Source organism: Carassius carassius, chromosome 44 (assembly GCF_963082965.1).
Source record: "Carassius carassius chromosome 44, fCarCar2.1, whole genome shotgun sequence".
Classification (NCBI taxonomy): Eukaryota; Metazoa; Chordata; class Actinopteri; order Cypriniformes; family Cyprinidae; genus Carassius; species Carassius carassius.
The window spans coordinates 14,169,698-14,190,136 of NC_081798.1; the positions used below are offsets into that span (position 1 = coordinate 14,169,698).

The following is a 20,439-nucleotide window of genomic DNA, read 5'->3' on the forward strand; positions in this document are numbered from 1 at the left end:
AAAAAAAAAAAAAAAAAAACACCATAATATTTATTACGATTAATACGATTATTTAATATAATCATTTTGTCAAATAAAAATCATGTAATGATATTTATATAAGATTGAATAAACAATGCAAGGCTGCAATCAAATGGTTGCATTTTCTGAAATTTTTTTCTTGCCAGTTCAACTAAATTTTGCTAGAGGTTGCACTGATGCAATCACCACATTGTCCATTTGATAAGATCTGGTGTTTCTGTCTAATTTGAGAAATATCTAATTAAATGAAGGAGGAACGAAACCACACTATTAGTTTGAGCTGTGCTGCATGGACCATTTATCAGCTCAAAGCAATATGCGCAGTTAAAGCTCAAAACAGATACTCGCGGGCCAAGTGTCAAATCTTGACACTTTTTGTTCTTAAGTATGGAAAGCTAGGAAAAGTCACAAAGTCTCAAGAAAATCTAAAATTTCTTATAATTCTGATGGAATTATACAATAAGCAAGTAAAGAGCACTCCTTTTATAATCACTGAATCTGTCAGTCAGTTCAGTATGATATAGTAGAATATTAAACATTTCCCCTATAAAAATTGTTTTTTGCGTAATACATTTAACTTTTGTATTTCAAATAAAGACTAAACGTTTTTGGTTGTAATGCAAGTTCTCATTATATTTGTATCCAGATTACTGTGAAGAGCCACTGGTGACAACACTACCCCCGGCTTCATTCCAGAACTCATCAAAATTCTCTGACAGAAGGTCACCACACTATGCTAAACTCAACAGAAGAGAAGGTATGTGCTCCTGTCTCGTTGTTCTCCTGCTCTGTTTGTACCAAAAAACATCCACAGTTGTCTGTGTTTTTGTGACTAGAGAATTAAGCAGAAGGGAAATTTGTCCTTGTCAGAAGAAAGTGTTGACGTAAAGCTTTTTTATGAATACCTAACGTAATGTGATATAACTTCCACAAACACTGCAAAAAAAGTATTAGAAGACTTTATACTTTCATTGGATGGAATGTAACAGTCTGCTGGTGTCCATGAGCAGTACTGATGTGAAAAGCTCTGGTGATTAGCTGTGCCTGAAGCATCATTTTAAGATTTGAAAAGTCATTTCTCAAGTGTGACAAGACATAGACAAACATTAATCTCTAACAATATGCCACAACCGTTCAAAATGTAAATTCGGACTCAAATGAAAAGGAATTTTAAAAAGTTTAGACCATTAGCATCTCGCTCAAAAATGACCAAAGGGTTACTAACCCTAATATTCATTTTCCATTGGTCTTAGTACAGATGTAACTACAGAAGAGTTAAGTTTTAAATATAGAAACTCTTTGGTCATTTTTTGTCAGTCATTTTTTACATAGTGCACCACACTGTCTTAATACGGCCCTGTCCAAGTCAGTTATTTAAAGGAAAATGTACTCAAACGTAATATTTTGTCACTATTTGCTCACCCTCTTGTCGTTCCAAAATTATATGACCTTTTCTTTTTACTGTGGATCCTAAAAGATGATATTTTGAAAGATGCCTATTAATTATTGTATTTTTTTAAATCCATAAAATGCAAGTCCAAAACCTTTTTTTGTTACAAATACCAACATTCTTTAAAATGTATTTTGTGTTTCACAGAAGATAAAAAGCCAAACAGGTTTGGAATATGAGGAAATTATTATTATTATAATTTTTTTTTTTTTATAATTTTTTTTTTTTTATTATTATTTATTTATTTTTTTTGGCTAAATATGTATAAATCAGAAATGCCAGTAAATACATGTTTCCTGAACAACAGCAGCCCCAGAAACTATCAGGCATTAAATCCAGAAAGAGTATAATGACTGCTCTTGATTTGCTTAATGATCCTAAAACACTCTTAGATGAACTATTGTGCCAGACTGAGCTTTGGCAAAGCATGAGGTATATCAAGAGGGATGTATAAATTATGACTAAGCAAACGTGTTGTGGTTTTTACCTCAGGGAGGTGGAGAGCAGTTTGATTAATGCAACCTTACAATCAGCAACTGATTACAGTCTGTAGAAGCACTTGAGAAAAGTCCCCAGCCAATTAAGCAGTTAAGCATAGACATGTCATAAACACCAGCTAATACCAAGGCCCTCTGAGAGTTTTGTTTTGTGCACTGTAAGATGCTTGACCTCGTGACAAAAACACACTTAAAGAACTTCCTTATGATGCTTGGTGGCAATCACAAATGATCGCACTACCAAACTCTTTAGTGGATTCGTAACTTTTTGGATCAGTGGTGTCTTCCAGCGGTAATAAGTGGGGCTACGATATGTCGGCTTGTCCCTGTCACCCCCAAGGCGTTTCTTTTTCTCGCCAAGCTTCTTGCTTAGTAACAGCAGGAGGTTTCCTTTTGCTGTGAGACACAGACAGGCAGTTCGTTCCCAGTCACTGCCAGCCTGATCCAAACGTGTGCAGACACCAAATGTTGTTATCGTTTGATCTACCCATCTATTCATTAGCTGCCTCTGATGGTCATTGGAATATGGGACCTGTAAGTTGTCATTTATTTCTGTGCTTATTATTTGTGTCAGTTTTTAAATTATTTAATAAATTAAATAAATCGCTCAGGCTAAAAATACATTTTCTGGATGCACATGCTGTATAAGAATGTTTTATCTTCCTCCTCATGAAGCCTGCACTGGAATGTAATGAGTGCAGAGTGTTCATCCTGACCTTTTGTAAAAATCTTCATAGATGATATGTCCCCAGTCACTGAACAGCACTGATGAAGCATTTATTATCTGACCATTGTGTTCTGGCTTGCCCTGAGGCAACCTTATCACACCTGACCTTGAGGGTTTCCTTCTTCCTATCCAGCTTGATGTTCTCTTGAAAAGCAGCTTTAATTGAGCTAGGTGTGTGTCAAAAAAATGTATTGAAAAAAAAAATCTCTTTAACTCTATATTTTCTGGGATTTTGTCAATAACTAGATGATATTTCATGAAATTTTGCATTGAGGCAATATTTTTACCTTTATAATGCTAATCGTCAGAAACTTCAGATGTATGCATTGTCAGAAACTACAGATGTATGCATTGTATGTCAATATCCGAAGCTCTAGAGTAATAAGACACTGTTATCAGTTAAATGAAATCTGTATCAATTCAAATGCTTCTTTGCACTGGACAAATGGCATAAAAACTGCAACTGTAGAAGCATTTATTATAGACTGTTTAATGCAGTTCAGAGTTCCTTACAAGCATTTACACTGCTTTTACAATTGCATAAGTAATACTATGAGGTTGTTTTTTTTATAGATTTTCTAAATGAAACAATGATTATGAAATTATTTATTAATTATTGTTTTCTAAACTGCATTTATAATCCTAGTTAGGGCTGTGACGGTGGCAGATTTTTACCACCGCAGTGGTAATGGGACCAACTACCACCGGTGATGCAGTGTTTATATATATATATATATATATATAAACAACATGCATGCAGTGTCGTTAGCAAAAAAACTGTGCGTGCATTTAATATATTTTATATGAGTCAGTTTTTGAAAAATGTTTTCCGATTTAACTCGTCAGTTCGTGTTTATTTTAGCACTTCCGTCAGTGAATATGCAGCCTGCAAAACACTAAAATACATATAAAAGAAATAATTCAGTTAAACAAGAAAGTAGCATAAATAAGAAAGTTAAATACACCCTGTCTACAGTATGCGAGAGGTGCAGTGTGACAAAATACTATAGAACCACTGATCTACAGTATATATGATCTATTATAGATCAGTGTATAGAACTCATAATAAGTGTCACTACACTTGCGCCACGACACGGGATGCCAAATCAGAAAACAGACTGAAATCATTGTGTCTAAATTTTTTAAGTAGTTTAATAAACAATGACATCAGCACTTTTGTAGCACACCCATAACTTGAGCCAATTTTTTTGGCAGATTCAAAGATTACAGTTTCTGAAGATGTTCTGCACTCGTTCCAGAAATTATTTTAGAAACCAAAAACAAATTTTGCATGAGAAAACAAGGGCAGTGTTCTTTATCGTTGTTCCAAGGTACATGTCATTTCTTTGCTATCATGCCACCTGCAGAAATCAAACACAGCTCCTTTAATGTACCTCTTGCTCAATTTATAGATTCTCCTGTCTGCCAGCATAATCCTTCCTGCAGGTACTGTTCAATGAATGCTATATAAAAAAAAGGAGGTGGGTACTCAGTACATCTGTGTGGATGGACAAATATTTCCAAGAATTCTGTCAAGTTGTTGTGTGTGTATGTGTGTGTGTGTGTGTGTGTTTGTGTGTGTGTGTGTGTGTGTGTGTGTTTGTGTGTGAGTGTCTCCTTTCTGAACAATCAATGCGGGAAAAACTCCAATAAGACATACAAGTGTAGAAATATGTTGTGTAATTTCCAAATTGCCTTTTTTTAATCGCTGTAATTTTATACTGCGCTGAGGTTTGTCTGCTGTCCTCCAGGGATGGGTTGGCGATTTCTATCTCAAAAAAGAGAGAAGCTAAGCCACAAACTGCTGGAACAAATTTAATTCATTTTTTCCTCTGACCACTAAGCTTCAGTCCTGTCAGAATGATAAACCAGAGTATGAAATTTTAGTGAGTGCCCAATTCTGTTTCATTCCTTTTAGGTGGTGGGGGATGGTCTCCAAATGGAGAAGACCAACAACCTTGGCTACAGCTTGATTTACGGGACAGGCTGAAGGTCACATCCTTTGCTACCCAGGGTCGGTGGGGCAGCTCTGACTGGGTCACTCGCTACCAGCTGCTGTACAGTGACTCTGGACGAACCTGGAGGCCGTATAGACAAGAGGACGTGATATGGGTGAGTCTAGCTAATTTCTGGAACATATGCATCTTGAGTGATTGCCTAGATATTATGAGGCATTGTTTGAATTATTGGACACAACTGATAAATAGTGAGAAATAAGTAAATTAGAGCTGAAACAACGAATCGATTTAATCGATTAAAATCGATTATTAAAATAGTTGTCAACTAATTTAGTCATCGATTCATTGCTAAATAACTTTTATTTGCCGTAAGCGGCTCATTTCGCGCATATTTCAAATCTGCGGTGACCAAAGTGTGGCAGTAATGAGCCACCGGAGGTTTTACTCAGCCAGTACAGCAGGAGAAGTAGCGAATAGCCAATAGCTGGCCTCGTTTTATGTCACGTGCTTCCCGAACAGCGTCTCTGCAGCATTCAGCGTGATGTGGGAGAACTTTACTTTGAGCCTTTAAAAAAGAAGAGTAACCTGTAAACTCTGCACTACTGCACTGTTTAAGGGGACGTTCACATATCGCATCTTTTGCGCGCTCAAGTTCGTTATTTCCAACACCGCACCGCATCGAGTTAAAAACATTTAAACTTTTCAGAATGCGGCAAGCGCACCGCGGGTCATGTGACAAGAACTAACCAATCAGCTTCATCCTTTCCCATAACAACGTTAAAAGCTCAGTCAAGATGAAAGGAACAGCTGATCATAGTTGTATATGGATTTCCATTTTGAAATAAATTTAGTAGCAGAGCTACTGCAAGCGATGTTTTGAGCATCAAATCCATTTATCCTTTGCTGAAATTTCCGCGTCTTCAAGGAGAGAGCACGTCATGGTTGCTTAGCAAAGGCAGACGCCTCAGGGGCGCAACTGCCCGAGCGCTTTGGAAAGAAGGAGAAAGCGGTGCACCTAGCGTTTTCCACGCGTTTTTAGGCGCGATATGTGACTTTCATTTGTGCAGATTCTCCAGTACAATGTTGTTTGCAAATGTTTAGTCGTAAAAGCTGAGAACATTGCTTTTTAACAGTTAACATTTAAAGCTTTACAAACATGTTCTGTGATCAGTTTGTCGTTTACCAGTTCAAAATTCAGTCTTGCAGCCTAATTATGACTGAATGAGAGAGGTAAATGTTTAAAGATATTTGAAATGCACTTTTTTTCTAAGTATTCACCGCTCTTTTTCACACAGCAGGTTTTTTGTGTGTGTCCAATTTTTTTTTCTGGACAACCTTCTGATGGATTTTACTTTAAATTGTGAGTTCCATTCAGGTTTCATGCCATTAGCACTTTATTCGAAGGATTGTTTACAATTTCACAGCATAAGCTATAAAGCTGTTTCCCAGTAAATAATAAAATACAATGCACTGCAATTTTATTCTGTTTTATCCTTATTCTTCGTGAAAATATGTTCTGAAAGATTCCTTAATAAGCTTTGTTTGGGATGTTAAACTACTTTAGGAGCTCTAAGGACTGCCATGGTGAAAACATTATTTGAAATCTACTTGTGAAATTTGCTAGAGTATGGGTCAGTGTTCTGATTGCAGAAGAGTTCGACAAAGGATTACTAACACATAATAAAACAACTCCAGGTATATTTTTGATGAGGATATGACAGTGCAAAATGGTTAAAATCTCTTAAAAAATCTATGCGGAAGGATAAAGACCATTTATGAATAATTTACTTGGGGAAAAAATGGAAAAAACTAAAATATAAGTACATAAACCGATTAATCGATTAATCGTAAAAATAATCGACAGATTAATCGATTATCAAAATAATCGTTAGTTGCAGCCCTAAAGTAAATATGTAACAACTCTTAAATGTCAGAATGGCACTACAGATAATGCTATTAATGGTTTTATTTAATATAGGAAAACTGAAAACTCTCAGTGCCAATTTGTTGGGCATCAAGAGTCACTGCAGAGACTGGTTCAGGTCCTTTTTATGTTTGTACAATTATAGTTAGTTTTAGTTTTTTTTTCAGTGATAGTTTTAGTAATTTTTGTATTTTTGTCCTACTTATCAGAGCTATAATTCTAATAAGTTTTTCATCTAACATTACAATTTAATTCAGCTTTTTTTCTATTTAACGAAAATTTATTTTTCGTAGTTTTAATATTTAGTAACTGAGTACAACATTGACTCTCTGTAGAGCTTCTGTGGGTTTTGCTTATGGGCATAATAATGCAACACTGTGATCTTCATGGGTCACCTATGAATTTTTTTTTTTTTTTTTTTGCTGGATCCTTTTATTCCGTTTGACTGTCAAATATTCCAGCTTATGTTTTGATACAAATAGCAAAGATCTAAATGCTCCATGTGGCATTGATGCAAGATGCAATGAAGCACGAGACATTATGATGAACTGCGTTCTGTGATGGAATTTTGTTTGGAATATGTTGATAAATTATTCTCCATGTCTGAGATCAATAAAACACACTCCGGGTCACTTAAGACCTGTCAGTGCATGCAGCACATACAAATGATTCATTAGACTATGTTAATTAATCCTGCAGTACTCTAGTGGCTTGTTTCAGTGAAATTATGTTCCTCTCTTCAACACAGAGAACAATTCAAATGTACCTGTTCTCTTATTTTAAGTACATTTAATTGTCATTCAGACTCAAATGTGAAGTGCAGTGTTACATTTCTAAGAAATGTCAATCAATCTTGTGTTCTTGTTTATTCTCATTAGGTTAAAAGTTACATAGAAACCACCAAATCCTAAGAGACTGATGAGAGGGAGTATTAATTATGAATGTGTCCGTAAGCATCAAGAGTCCACTGTGACAATACTGGTGACACAGTGACTTGAGCATTAATTATCTTGAAGGACATCTTGCTAATTTGCTTAATTATTTTAGATTATTAATTAATAAGATGAATATTGCCCAATGGGATGACTTAATAGTAATCTGAGCAGGAAGAAACCCTATTGTACGGCAAGCAACCCCTGTAGAGACACATGAGCATGTGATACTTCTAAGATTAAAAAAAAGAGTTGGGAGACAGAAAATATAAGTATAAAAAATAATCAATATATATTCTGCCTTCAGTCTAACCATTGGGTTTCTTTTCACCTTGAAATACCAAGTCTGTAACAAACAGAGATGGTGTGAGCTTTGTACATACATACAAGGATACATTCGAAACGGGAAGCTCAGCTTAGCTGTTGGACACACACTGACAATAAGACCTTGAATTTTGCTTGTTTACAGAGGAGCAAACCATCTCACAGAGGTGCCAGTCTGTGCGACTGAGGTGAGTTGCCATGCCAGCTGGAGCAGATGCCAATAAGACAGACAGCCAGATAGACAGAATCCGATGCCATCTGTTTAACGCCAGAATACAGTCACACATTTAATTAAACACACTGCCCATTAAATAAAGGTCTCCTCTTTACTACCGCCCACTATATACTAGCCATTAATCATAGTAAACATATGAGTTTCCATCAGTTTAAATCTTAATGGTATGATTCTGCTTCTTACATGATATTTATGAATCCATTCTTGCTGTGTGTTTGTGTATTTGCGTTTTTGGATTGGTAATATGTCTGCATATGGATATATAGGAAATATATATATTAAAAAAAACATCTATAGGCAGTCTAGGGTTGAGGCTAATGGATGGAAGAGAACAGTAATATACAGTGGTGATTCTGCAAAGAGACAAATTTGTCATGATTCAGTCAGCCTTTCAAAAGGGCTGCTGAACTTTTCCATTTCCAGTTTTTTTTTTTTTTTTTTTTTTTTTTTGAATCATGGACTTTTTGTTGAACAGATAACCCTCTCCTTCTCTCTTTCCCACCATCTGTGTGAGAGCTTTCTGGGGCCTGGAGTACAGCTGAGGTTTTATTCCTGCTGGCACAAAGCATTTTATTCTCATCACAGCATAAAGGTGGTGCACTTTGACAATTAAATCCTACATTAGCCTCAATCTGCCTTCCTCCTTTTTAACACCATCTGTAACGTACCTTTTGCACCTTTCCTTTGTTTTAATCTATATCTGTACCATGACATTTGCCTCATGTGTGCATGTGAGAGAGAAGAAAGAAACTGTGAACCATTATCCAAGTGGAGAACGAATGATATTGAGTTTCATTCTTTAGTCAGTTTAAAGGTCCCCTGAAGTCCCTTAAAACACGCAGCATTAATCTATGTGGTGACTAGTGATGTGTCGTTCATGAACGAATCGTTCTTTTTGAACGAATCTTTTAGGTGAACGAATCGTTCTCGTTCACGCAATCCACTGACTCATATTTCTCGTTCAGTGAAGTTCCTCCCTCCACAGCAGCGCGGCGCTATTAGCAGCGCATGCGCAGCTTGGTGAACCGGTTCACAACCATTTCATCCTGTCAAAGAATTACTCAACCTCGATCCAATAGCCTTCAAGTATGAGATGTGACAGAGCATGTGATTTGTTGAATATAGTGAACGAATACGCCCTTCAATGAACGAGTTTCATATGAGTCTGAACTAGATCTAGAGATCTTATCATTCGTGAACGAAATGACTGAACTGGTACCCATGTCGTTAGTGCACGAGTTGAATGATTTAGTACATCTCGTTCGTGAATGAAATGACTGAACTGATACACATGTCTTTCGTGAACGAGCTGAATGAACGGATACATGTCGTTCGTGAATAAAATGAACTGGTACATAAGTTATCTTGTTCGTGAACGAAATGAATGAGAGTAAACCGGGTTAGTCTGCCATTTAGCATGTCAATCTCGGAAAATGCAAACCGCAGTTACAGGTACTGTGCACATACGCTTGTTTTGATATTTAGCAACTCCACGTTTAATCCCCGATTTATGAATGTGAATATATAATATACAAACTGTCTGACCAAACAATTAAAATGCTAATTAGGCAAGAAAACCTCGTGCTTTGTTCATCTGAACAACTTAATTAGACTTTATACATTGAATGCGATTATACACACATTTTAATAAAGCCAGATCAGTTTTTGTAACAAGTAAATACATTCGTTGACTAAAGATATAACACACTTTTTTTGCCACCTGCTGGCATATTTTGTGTAATACGAAAAAATTATCACTGAACGAATCAGTGAACGATTCTGAACGAATCATTTTGCTGAATGAACTGAAAATGAACAAATCTCTAGAAAGAATCATAATTTCCACCACTAGTGGTGACGTAATTTCAACTGAAACAGGAAGAGAGGGCGGGATAAATCTAGCAGCCCCACCCCCTTTTTAAAATAGCCAATAGTTTTTTGTTTATATCTGCTCCGGCCAGAGCCATTGAGCTTGGTAGAGTCGCATTTGACAGCCTCAGTCTAATAGATTACCCCCTAGATTCAATATAAAAACTCTTAATAAAACATAGCCTGTAAACATAGCCTGTGTGAGGTGGAGTGCCCTCTGGAGGAACTCATGGGCACTCTAGTCAGTGATTGTAACGATTACATTTGATCATGTATTAAAATGGATTAATGTAATGTTTTAAATTGCTAAATATTTTAAAGTATTACTGTTTTTGCTGTAGTTTTGCTAAAACATAAATAAATAATAAATTTCAGCTTGGTGAGCATGAGACATCTTTCAACAGCATAAAACCTTATTGACCCAAAACATTTAAACATTAGTCTTCTTTCCTGTCCATTAATTTCAAAGCAAATGAAACACAATAAACACTAATGATTTTTTATGCAGAATATATTCTATACCAAGTTACGATTCACATTCCTTTTGTTACTCTGAAAAAAATATTACTTATTTAAATTCTAATCGTAGAATATTTAAATAACAAATCCATGTTTCCAAGACGTGCAAGTCTTGCACACATTCTGTTCTAAATTTAGAATAAATATTCATATTTATGAATCATTATTTTGATTATTATGTTAGCATGCAAGTACATACAGTACACACGGTTTGTGAGCAAGACCCATGCTCATTCGACATACGTGCCTCTAAATACATTTATGCAGCACCATTATTACGTACCTTACTGCATGTTTTGCTCCAGTTTCAAATTGTAAAGTCCAGTGAGTGGCACTAAAACACAGGCTCCAGAAGTGACCTTTGCACGTATTTGTTTTGCTGATATAAGAACGTATTGCTGTTTGTATTGCATTGCTTCAGATACATATTGCAGTGGTTCATAATTCAAATATTCGAGGAGTGTTGCTAAAAGTTAATGCTCTGTCATGTTGGAAATATCTCCTACACCAAACCCAACTGTAAACCTACCCAATAGTGTTAACAAATGCAAAAGTGATATAAAAACACATTTGTTGATGCAGCTGCACTATTGTAACCGCAACTGCAGTTCAAACAACACCGTGTTCAAACAGCTATTCACCACCTAAGTGCAACACTGTATTGCGTGAGCTATGGAGAAAACCTATTGAATTTGAAAACTCATGTATATGAAGCTGTATATGTGTCAGCAACATTCTAATGCATCAGTTTTCAAATCTGCAGCATGTTAAAATTGTTTAGAATTCAAAACATAATATTCATCAATTAATTAGGCTAGGTTAATTGTGTATGTTCTTAATGACAGAATGTGGAAAATTCTCAAAGACCAAGTGTGTGTGCGTGCGTGCGTGTGTGTGTGTGTGTGTTCTAGAGTACACTGCTGATACCACTGTTGAAGTGTCAGTGTAATGAGACATGACATGAAGCAGCACAATACAGGAAGCCACAACCACTCTATATCTATATTCAGTATCCTCCTCAGTCCTTAAGTGCACACACAAAGACATACGCACTACATGTGACGAAGGCCAAGATATTACACTCCAGCTTCTCCTTGCTCTAATGGTCATGTTCAGGCAAGAAAGACTGAAGTGACTGTTTGATGGCCATATCCTGTGCACAGCAGCATCCAGGAGTAAACACCACTCTGCCTGGTGCACTCTATGTTTGGGCACGCAAGATAAAATGTTTCAGTAGTTTGGTTGTTTTTTTCTGGCAAGGTGACACTGCATACAACTGCAGCCCTTCATCTCATAAATGCTAGCAAATGTGTGCATTTTGGCTTACAGTCTTTGTTTTCTCTTAAATTTATGAAGGGTGGGCACTTGAGGGGTGGAGCATCAACATCTTAAACCGCTAGCTGATTTCCGTTTTATGTTTCCTACTTGTTGTAATGATGTTGTAATAATGAATGCCCAATTTAGAATCAGAATTTACCATTCCTGGAATACATGTGCAACTGTTGTAGTTGAGCAAGATGCAAACATTGAGGAACTTATCAGATTATACCAGATATTTTTTATTTGATTATTTTATTTTATTTATTTATTTTTTTTTTTGCTTGTTTTTTGTAGCCTGCTAACAGCAGACACTTATCCAAATGAGAATAATACAAGCAAATGCTATAAATCTAGTACAAATTAGCCACTATTAGCTTGTTAGCTACAGAGGAATGACAAGAGAAAAGGAACAAGACAAATGAAGATTCATGTCAGCGGACAGCAACTTTAATCACAGGCAATACAATGAATGGGGATACAGTAGTACCCACAGTACAGGGAGGTAGATCTCTAGATGTAGCAAGAGCTTGCATTTCTGTTTTCCTGTATGAATACAAGAAAAAAAGTTAGATTTTTGTGTATAGATTTGAATTGCTTTGTATTTCCCATCAATGTTCATTTAAACTGTGCAGCTGTGAGAGAGATTAATAGTGGGAGAATTTCCACTAAATGAAAAAGGTTTAGTTTGAATCAGCTTCTCTGTTAGGTACAGAGATGGAATGTTTAAAATGGATTGGCTGTTCAATAAGGGAAAGCAGTACAGTATTAGCATTGGATTGCCCACTTATGGAGGTATACAGGTAGATGTTTTTGCAGACTCTCCAGAAAATAACAAATCAGCAGGTGTCTAGTGTCTTTGAAACATTGCTTGAAGCTACAAGCTCAAGCTTACGTTCACTTAAATACATTTTTGGAGAAAAACGTGGTTAGTGAAACTATCAAATTAAATGTTTATTAATTAATTAATTAATTAATTAATTTGTAATTGTTTATTAGAAAAATATAATATATAAATGCATACATTTATAAAAAATAAAATGTAAACATCATCATTTGATTAATTATTAAGTTATTTTGTCAAATTATTAAACTAATATTGCATTATTGTCACACCTGCCATTTTTATTTATTTTTTACCAGCCATGAAACTCTTTTTGCAAAAACAGGCAGTTATTACTACAATACTTTGCTGTGTATTATTTGGTTTGCTCTTGTCACTTGTAACAGAACAGCTAATCTCGATGATCTTGTCTTCAGAAAATATTATTTTATTCGCTTATGTCAGAAACAGTGAATCTCTGTACAAACTCGATTCCAAAAAAGTTAGGACACTGTACAAATTGTGAGTAAAAAAGGAATGGAATGATTTACAAATCTCATAAACTTATTCACTTATTTTATTCACAATATAATATAGATAACATATCAAATGTTGAAAGTGAGACATTTTGAAATGTCATGCCAAATATTGGCTCCATTTGGATTTCATGAGAGCTACACATTCCAAAACATTTGGGAAAGGTAGCAATAAGATGCCGGAAAAGTTAAATGTACATATAAGGAACAGCTGGAGGACCAATTTGCAACTTATTAGGTCAATTGGCAACATGATTGGGTATAAAAAGAGCCTCTCAGAACAGCAGTGTCTCTCAGAAGTCAAGATGGGCATTAGAAAAATAATGGAGCAATATCAGAAAAGAGTTTCTCAGAGAAAAATTGCAAAGAGTTTGAAGTTATCATCATCTACAGTGCATAATATCATCCAAAGATTCAGAGAATCTGGAACAATCTCTGTGTGTAAGGGTCAATGCCAGAAAACCATACCGGATGCCCATGATCTCAGGGCCCTAAGACGGCACTGCATAACATACAGGAATGCTACATTAATTGAAATCACAACATGGGCTCAGGAATATGCTGAAAGGTATATCCAAGTTCTATAACAACATAAGCTGTCATCCAGATGTCGTCTCTTTCAGGGAAGACCTTGCATTTTCCAACATGACAATGCCAGACCACATACTGCATCAATTACAACATCATGGCTGCGTAGAAGAAGGATCAGGGTACTGAAATGACCAGCCTGCAGTCCAGATCTTTCACCCATAGAAAACATTTGGCGCATCATAAAGAGGAAAATGCGACAAAGAAGACCTAAGACTAGAACTAAACCTGTATAAGATAAGAATGGGACAACATTCCTATTCCTAAACTTGAGCAACTTGTCTCCTCAGTCCCCAGACATTCGCAGACTGTTATAAAAAGAAGAGGGGATGCCACACAGTAAACATGGCCTTGTCCCAAATTTTATATATATATAAAGATTAGTTAAATCCAGCAGGTGTATTATGCATTTGTCAGCCACTACATACAAGTTCTGGTTCAAACAAACTCTCATAGAAAAGATCTCATAGGTTTTCATGTTATGTCTTGCACCTCAAACCTTATTTTTAAATTATTTCATTACACCAGAAAAAAAAGTTTCACCAAAATGACCTTTGAGTAATAGTCTTACTGTAGCTACATTAGTGTTATTTGGACTAAATTGTAGCAGATGGGAGTTTTACTTACTCAAACATGTTCTGAGGACAGAAAGGAAAGTGATTGGTTTACAGATTCAACCAATGAATTTGAAGCAGAGGCGGAGTGAGGAAATTTGAACGTGTGGAAGGAATACTTCAGACAGATACGTTACTGAGGCTTCGTGGGAGGCATTTATTGCAAGGTAAGTTAATTTACCATGAATTCTCATGAAAAAAAATTAAAATCTCTAACATTTTAAAAGATAATTAGTGAACTAAGATACACAGAACAAATAATCATGCATTTTCACTTGACTGCTTCATCAGATTGCAGCAAAGCTGGTTATGAGGTAACTGGAGGAAAATATGCTTTTCCAATGCTTCCACACTGTCTGTGAAACCGAAATGAGCGAAAAAGTACTCATTCATTTCTCCTTGATATTACATCAGTCAGTTAGCGTTAGCATTAGCGTTAGCACTGCTCTCAGGGTGCTGCTTTCAGGGCAGGAGTACTTAATATTCATATTACTATTATTTTACTAAACTATGTGCTGCTTTCAGGGCAGGAGTAATCAATATTCATATTACTGTTATTTTTAGTGTATTATGTGCTGCTCTCAGGGCAGAAGTACTCAATATTCATATTACTATTATTTTACTAAACTGTGCTGCTCTCAGGGCAGAAGTACTCAATATTCATATTACTATTTACTAAAATATGTGCTGCTCTCAGGGCACGAGTAATCAATATTCATATTACTGTTATTTTTAGTGTATTATGTGCTGCTCTCAGGGCACGAGTACTCAATATTCATATTACTTTTATGTTTAATTGAATGTACTGCTCTCAGGGTAGGAGTACTCAATATTCATATTACTGTTATTTTTACTGATATATGTGCTGCTCTCAGGGCAGGAATACTTAGTATTCATATTACTGTTATTTTAATAAACGATGCGCTGCTCTCAGGGTAGGAGTACTCAATATTCATATTACAGTTATTTTTACTGATCTCAGGGCAGGAGTACTCAATATTCATATTACAGTTATTTTTACTGTTCTATGAGCTGCTCTTCATGTAGGAGTACTTTATATTCATACTACTGTAATTTTTAGTGTATTATATGCTGCTCTGGGGCAGAAGTACTCAATATTCATATTACTGTTATTTTTACTAAACTATAAGCTGCTCTCACGGCAGGAGTACTCAATATTCAAATTAGTATTATTTTACTAAAATATGTGCTGCTCTCAGGGCACGAGTACTCAATATTCATATTACTGTTATTTTAGTGTATTATGTGCTGCTCTCAGGGCAGAAGTACTAAATTTTCATATTACTGTTATTTTACTAAACTATGTGCTGCTCTCAGGGCGGAAGTACTCAATATTCATATTACTATCATATTACTAAAATATGTGCTGCTCTCACGGCACGAGTACTCAATATTCATATTACTTTTATGTTTAGTGTAACATGCTGCTCTCAGGGTAGGAGTACTCAATATTCATATTACTATTATTTTACTAAAATATGTGCTGCTTTCAGGGCAGGTTTACTCAATATTCATATTACTGTTATTTTTACTGATCTATGTGCTGCTCTCAGGGCACGAGTACTCAATATTCATATTACTGTTATTTTAGTGTATTATGTGCTGCTCTCAGGGCAGAAGTACTCAATTTTCATATTACTGTTATTTTACTAAACTATGTGCTGCTCTCAGGGCAGAAGTACTCAATATTCATATTACTATCATATTACTAAAATATGTGCTGCTCTCACGGCACGAGTACTCAATATTCATATTACTTTTATGTTTAGTGTAACGTGCTGCTCTCAGGGTAGGAGTACTCAATATTCATATTACTATTATTTTACTAAAATATGTGCTGCTTTCAGGGCAGGTTTACTCAATATTCATATTACTGTTATTTTTACTGATCTATGTGCTGCTCTCAGGGCAGGAGTACTCATTCATATTACTATTATTTTACTAAAATATGTGCTGCTGTCAGGGCACGCGTACTCAATATTCATATTACTGTTATTTTTAGTGTAACATGCTGCTCTCAGGGTAGGAGTTATCAATATTCACATTACTCTTATTTTTACTGATCTATGTGCTTCTCTCAGGGCAGGAGTAATCAATATTCATATTACTGTTATTTTTACTGATTTATGTGCTGCTCTCGGGGCAGGAATACTCAGTATTCATATTACTTTTATTTTTACTGATCTATGTGCTGCTCTCAGGGCAGGAATACTCTATTCATATTACTGTTATTTTTACTGATCTATGTGCTGCTCTCAGGGCAGTTTTACTCAATATTCATATTACTGTTATTTTTACTGATCTATGTGCTGCTCTCAGGGCAGAAGTACTCAATATTCATATTACTATTATTTTACTAAAATATGTGCTGCTCTCAGGGCACAAGTACTCAATATTCATATTACTGTTATGTTTAGTGTAACGTGCTGCTCTCAGGGTAGGAGTACTCAATATTCATATTACTGTTATTTTTACTGATCTATGTGCTGCTCTCAGGGCAGGAGTAATCAATTTTCATATTACTGTTATTTTTACTGATCTATGTGCTGCTCTCAGGGCAGGAATACTCAGTATTCATATTACTGTTATTTTTACTGATCTATGTGCTGCTCTCAGGGCAGGAATACTCAGTATTTGTCGTGCAATTTGATCTGTAAACCTTTGCAGACTTTTTACATTTACAAACAGCTATATTGCAATTCATGATAAATAATATTTGAGGGAAAAATAATATGGGCACTTATATCAGCAATAATATGGGCACAAATATCAGCAAGATTCTCAAAAAAAAACTAGAGGAGCTTACAAAGAAAGTCCAGAAATTTCCTTTCTCCAAGAAGGGACCACTGATGGCTTCTGCCTTTTCCAAAAATGTTATTCTGCAAAGAGAAGAAAAACTACATGAAACAGTCACAGCTGTAAAAAAACAAAACAAATGTATGGGCCCTGAGAACAGCATATAGTTTAGTAAAATAACAGTAATATGAATATTAAACAATCCCGCCCTGAGAGCAGCATATAATACACTAAAAATAACAGTAATATGAATATTGAGTACTCCTGCCCTGAGAGCTGCACATAGATTATTAAAATAATAGTAATATAAATATTGAGTATTCCTGTCCTGAGAGCAGGGCATAGATTATTCAAATAACAGTAATGTGAATATTGAGTACTCCTGCCCGAGAGCAGTGCATAGATAATTAAAATAATAGTAATATGAATATTGAGTATTCCTGCCCTGAGAGCAGCACATAGTTTAGTAAAATAAAAGTAATATGAATATTGAGTACTCCTGCCCTGAGAGCAGCGCATAGATTATTAAAATAATAGTAATATGAATATTGAGTATTCCTGCCCTGAGAGTAGCACATAGTTTAGTAAAATAACAGTAATATGAATATGGAGTACTCCTGCCCTGAGAGCAGCACATAATACAATAATAATAACAGTAATGTAAATATTGAATACTCCTGCACTGAGAGCAGCTCATAGTTTAGTAAAATAATAGTAATATCAATATTGAGTACTTCTGCCCTGAGAGCAGCACATAGTTTAGTAAAATAACAGTAATGTGAATAGTGAGTATTCCTACCCTGAGAGCAGCGCATGGAATATTAAAGTAATAGTAATATGAATATTGAGTACTGATGCCCTGTAAGCAGCACACAGTTTATTAAAAATAACAGTAATATCAATATTGAGTACCCCTGCCCTGAGAGCAGTGCTAATGCTAATGCAAACGCTAACTGACTGATGTAATGTCAAGGAGAGTTCTTTTTTCACTCATATCCGTTTCACAGACAGCTTGGAAGAATTGGAAAAGTTTGTTTTACTCCAGTTACCTCATAACCAGCTTTGGTGTAATCAACTGATGAAGCAGTCAAGTGAAAATACATGCTATATAATATTCAGTCCATGATTACTTGTTCTGTGCATCTTTGTTTGTTAATTATCTTATTAAATGTTAGAGATGTTAATTTTTTTCATGAAAATACATGGTAAATGAACTTACCTTGCAATAAATGCCTTCCACGAAGCGTCAGTAACGTATCTGTCTGAAGTATTCCTTCCACATGTTCAAATTTCCTGACTCCGCCTCTGCTTCAATTTCATTGGTTGAATCTGTAAACCAATCATTTTCCTTTCTGCCCTCAGAACATGTTTGAGTAAGTAAAACTCCCATTTGCACAAAGGCTAACCATAATTCATAGAAGAGAAAGTCAAAGCTGGGGGGGGGGGGGTGGTGGGGGGCATAAAATGCACTATTTATTTCCTGCTGAATGACTGTGTTGATTTATGACCAGTTGATGTGGCTCCTGCTCCTTGAGGTTGTGCATTATTTAGAAATACATCAAATGAAAAATATTTGCTAGTTCATTATTAGAATAAAACTTACCCCCAAGTTGTCATTTTGAATAAACTGCAAAACCTGTAATTTTGAAAATGTCAAATGAATAGAAAATTACAACAGAGAATTGCTAAAACTCCAATGATCTCTATAACTTAACACATGAGTGATTTTAATGTCAGGTTTTGGAGTTGTTGGTTTCAGAGCCCTAATGTTGGCAGATCCGGCTGTCAAGATGGACTGAAGACACTCTGCAGAGCTATTGTTTGAATTACTGTAGTGCCTCCCATTGACTCCAGTTGTCTTTTCTTTAGTTTGGGCTTATTGCAACATCTCTGAAATCGATTTCCACTGCTCCTCTCCACCGCTGAGTTATGTTCACGTGATCCACCAGGTGTAAAGCCCCAGACTTGCACAAACCCACACATGTGTACGCATTCACACAAAATCAATATATTTCATTTCAGAACTCTCTCTTATCTGTTCCTCTGTGCTTGGATTGGTAAAGAAGATTAACCTACACCTTTTCACTAAAATAATATAACTGCAAAATGCTGTGGCAAATATGAAAGTCCCTTATTTTGTACCATAATGGTTATCTGTCAGTTTTATGTAAAAGTAATACTTGACATCCAGGATGAGCTTCTGAGTAATATTTTACTTAAATGATGCTCAGCGTGCAGTGTTTAAATTGTCATCAAGTGTCTGCAATCTCTAAATCTATAATGTAAGTAGAATCTCTGGTGGTTTTAAAATAGTAATGAAAATAATTATTGCTTTTTTCTAATTGTGATTTCTTTTTTTTCTCACACAATTAAAACAAGCATTTGAGGTAGGATTGCAAATTTAATCTGCAGGAGCATGAACAGGTCAGAGCAGCTATGTTATGTTTTGTACTTTAACCCTGATCTCCAAGGCTTTTCATAATGTTTATTTTTCATTAAGCGCTTTGATGCCTTTGCTCTGCAAACCGCCCACTTTTTATCCCACATAATAAGAATTTGGTGTCCATTTAAAATAAGTAGCAATAGCTGGGAGGAGCTTTGGTGTAAGCGGCTAACAGCAGCTAATGTGGCAAGGAGGATTCATCACGTTGTGACAGATTCTATTAAACTACTCTAAAAAGGTCAATCAGTACAGAAATGTGTTTATAGATATTTTCTCCCAGCCATTCTGGTATGCTGATCTGTCTCTGTCTGGCTCCAAAGTTGTTTTAGGTGTGGTCCAACATGTCTTTGTATTTCCACAGAGCTGGAGGTGACCATTGAAAATATCGATTATGTTGAGCTAAAGCCGCTAAAGGCTTAATCAGATCATCTTACTGTTGTGAAGAATCTTTTAGCTTAAAGGGTTTGGCTGCTACATGTTTCTTTTATCTTTTCCTCTCTTTTAATATTTAAAGCATTTCTTCTTCTTCTTCTTCTTCTTCTTCTTCTTCTTCTTCTTCTTTTTCTTCTTCTTCTTCTTCTTCTTCATCTTTTTTTTGTATTCAAAGGCTAAATAAAGAAGTATGAATTGACCAGGATCATGCTCAAAAACAATATAAACTCAGAATAAGCCAGATGGGAATTTATAGCTTGAAAAGTCTTCCCAACTTTCATACCTCTGCTTTCAAATAAGGGTCGATAGCTCAAAGTTAATTGACCTCCTTATTGAACTTTAGAAATGACACAAAATGTCAACTGTACCTTTAAAATGCAAAAAAATAATGATTAGAATTTAAAAATCAATAC

The 20,439-nt window shown here is 35.5% G+C and overlaps 1 protein-coding gene across 1 annotated transcript in view; it reads left to right on the top strand.

Annotated features, from left to right (window-relative positions):
* Positions 1-20,439, top strand: part of LOC132126566 (contactin-associated protein-like 5) — a 104,853-nt gene that overhangs the window by 35,122 nt on the left and 49,292 nt on the right. Inside the window, exons 2-3 of the mRNA XM_059537885.1 lie at positions 668-778; positions 4,614-4,807. Of these exons, the coding sequence (XP_059393868.1) occupies positions 668-778; positions 4,614-4,807 (305 nt within the window). The remainder of the gene's footprint in view (positions 1-667; positions 779-4,613; positions 4,808-20,439) is intronic.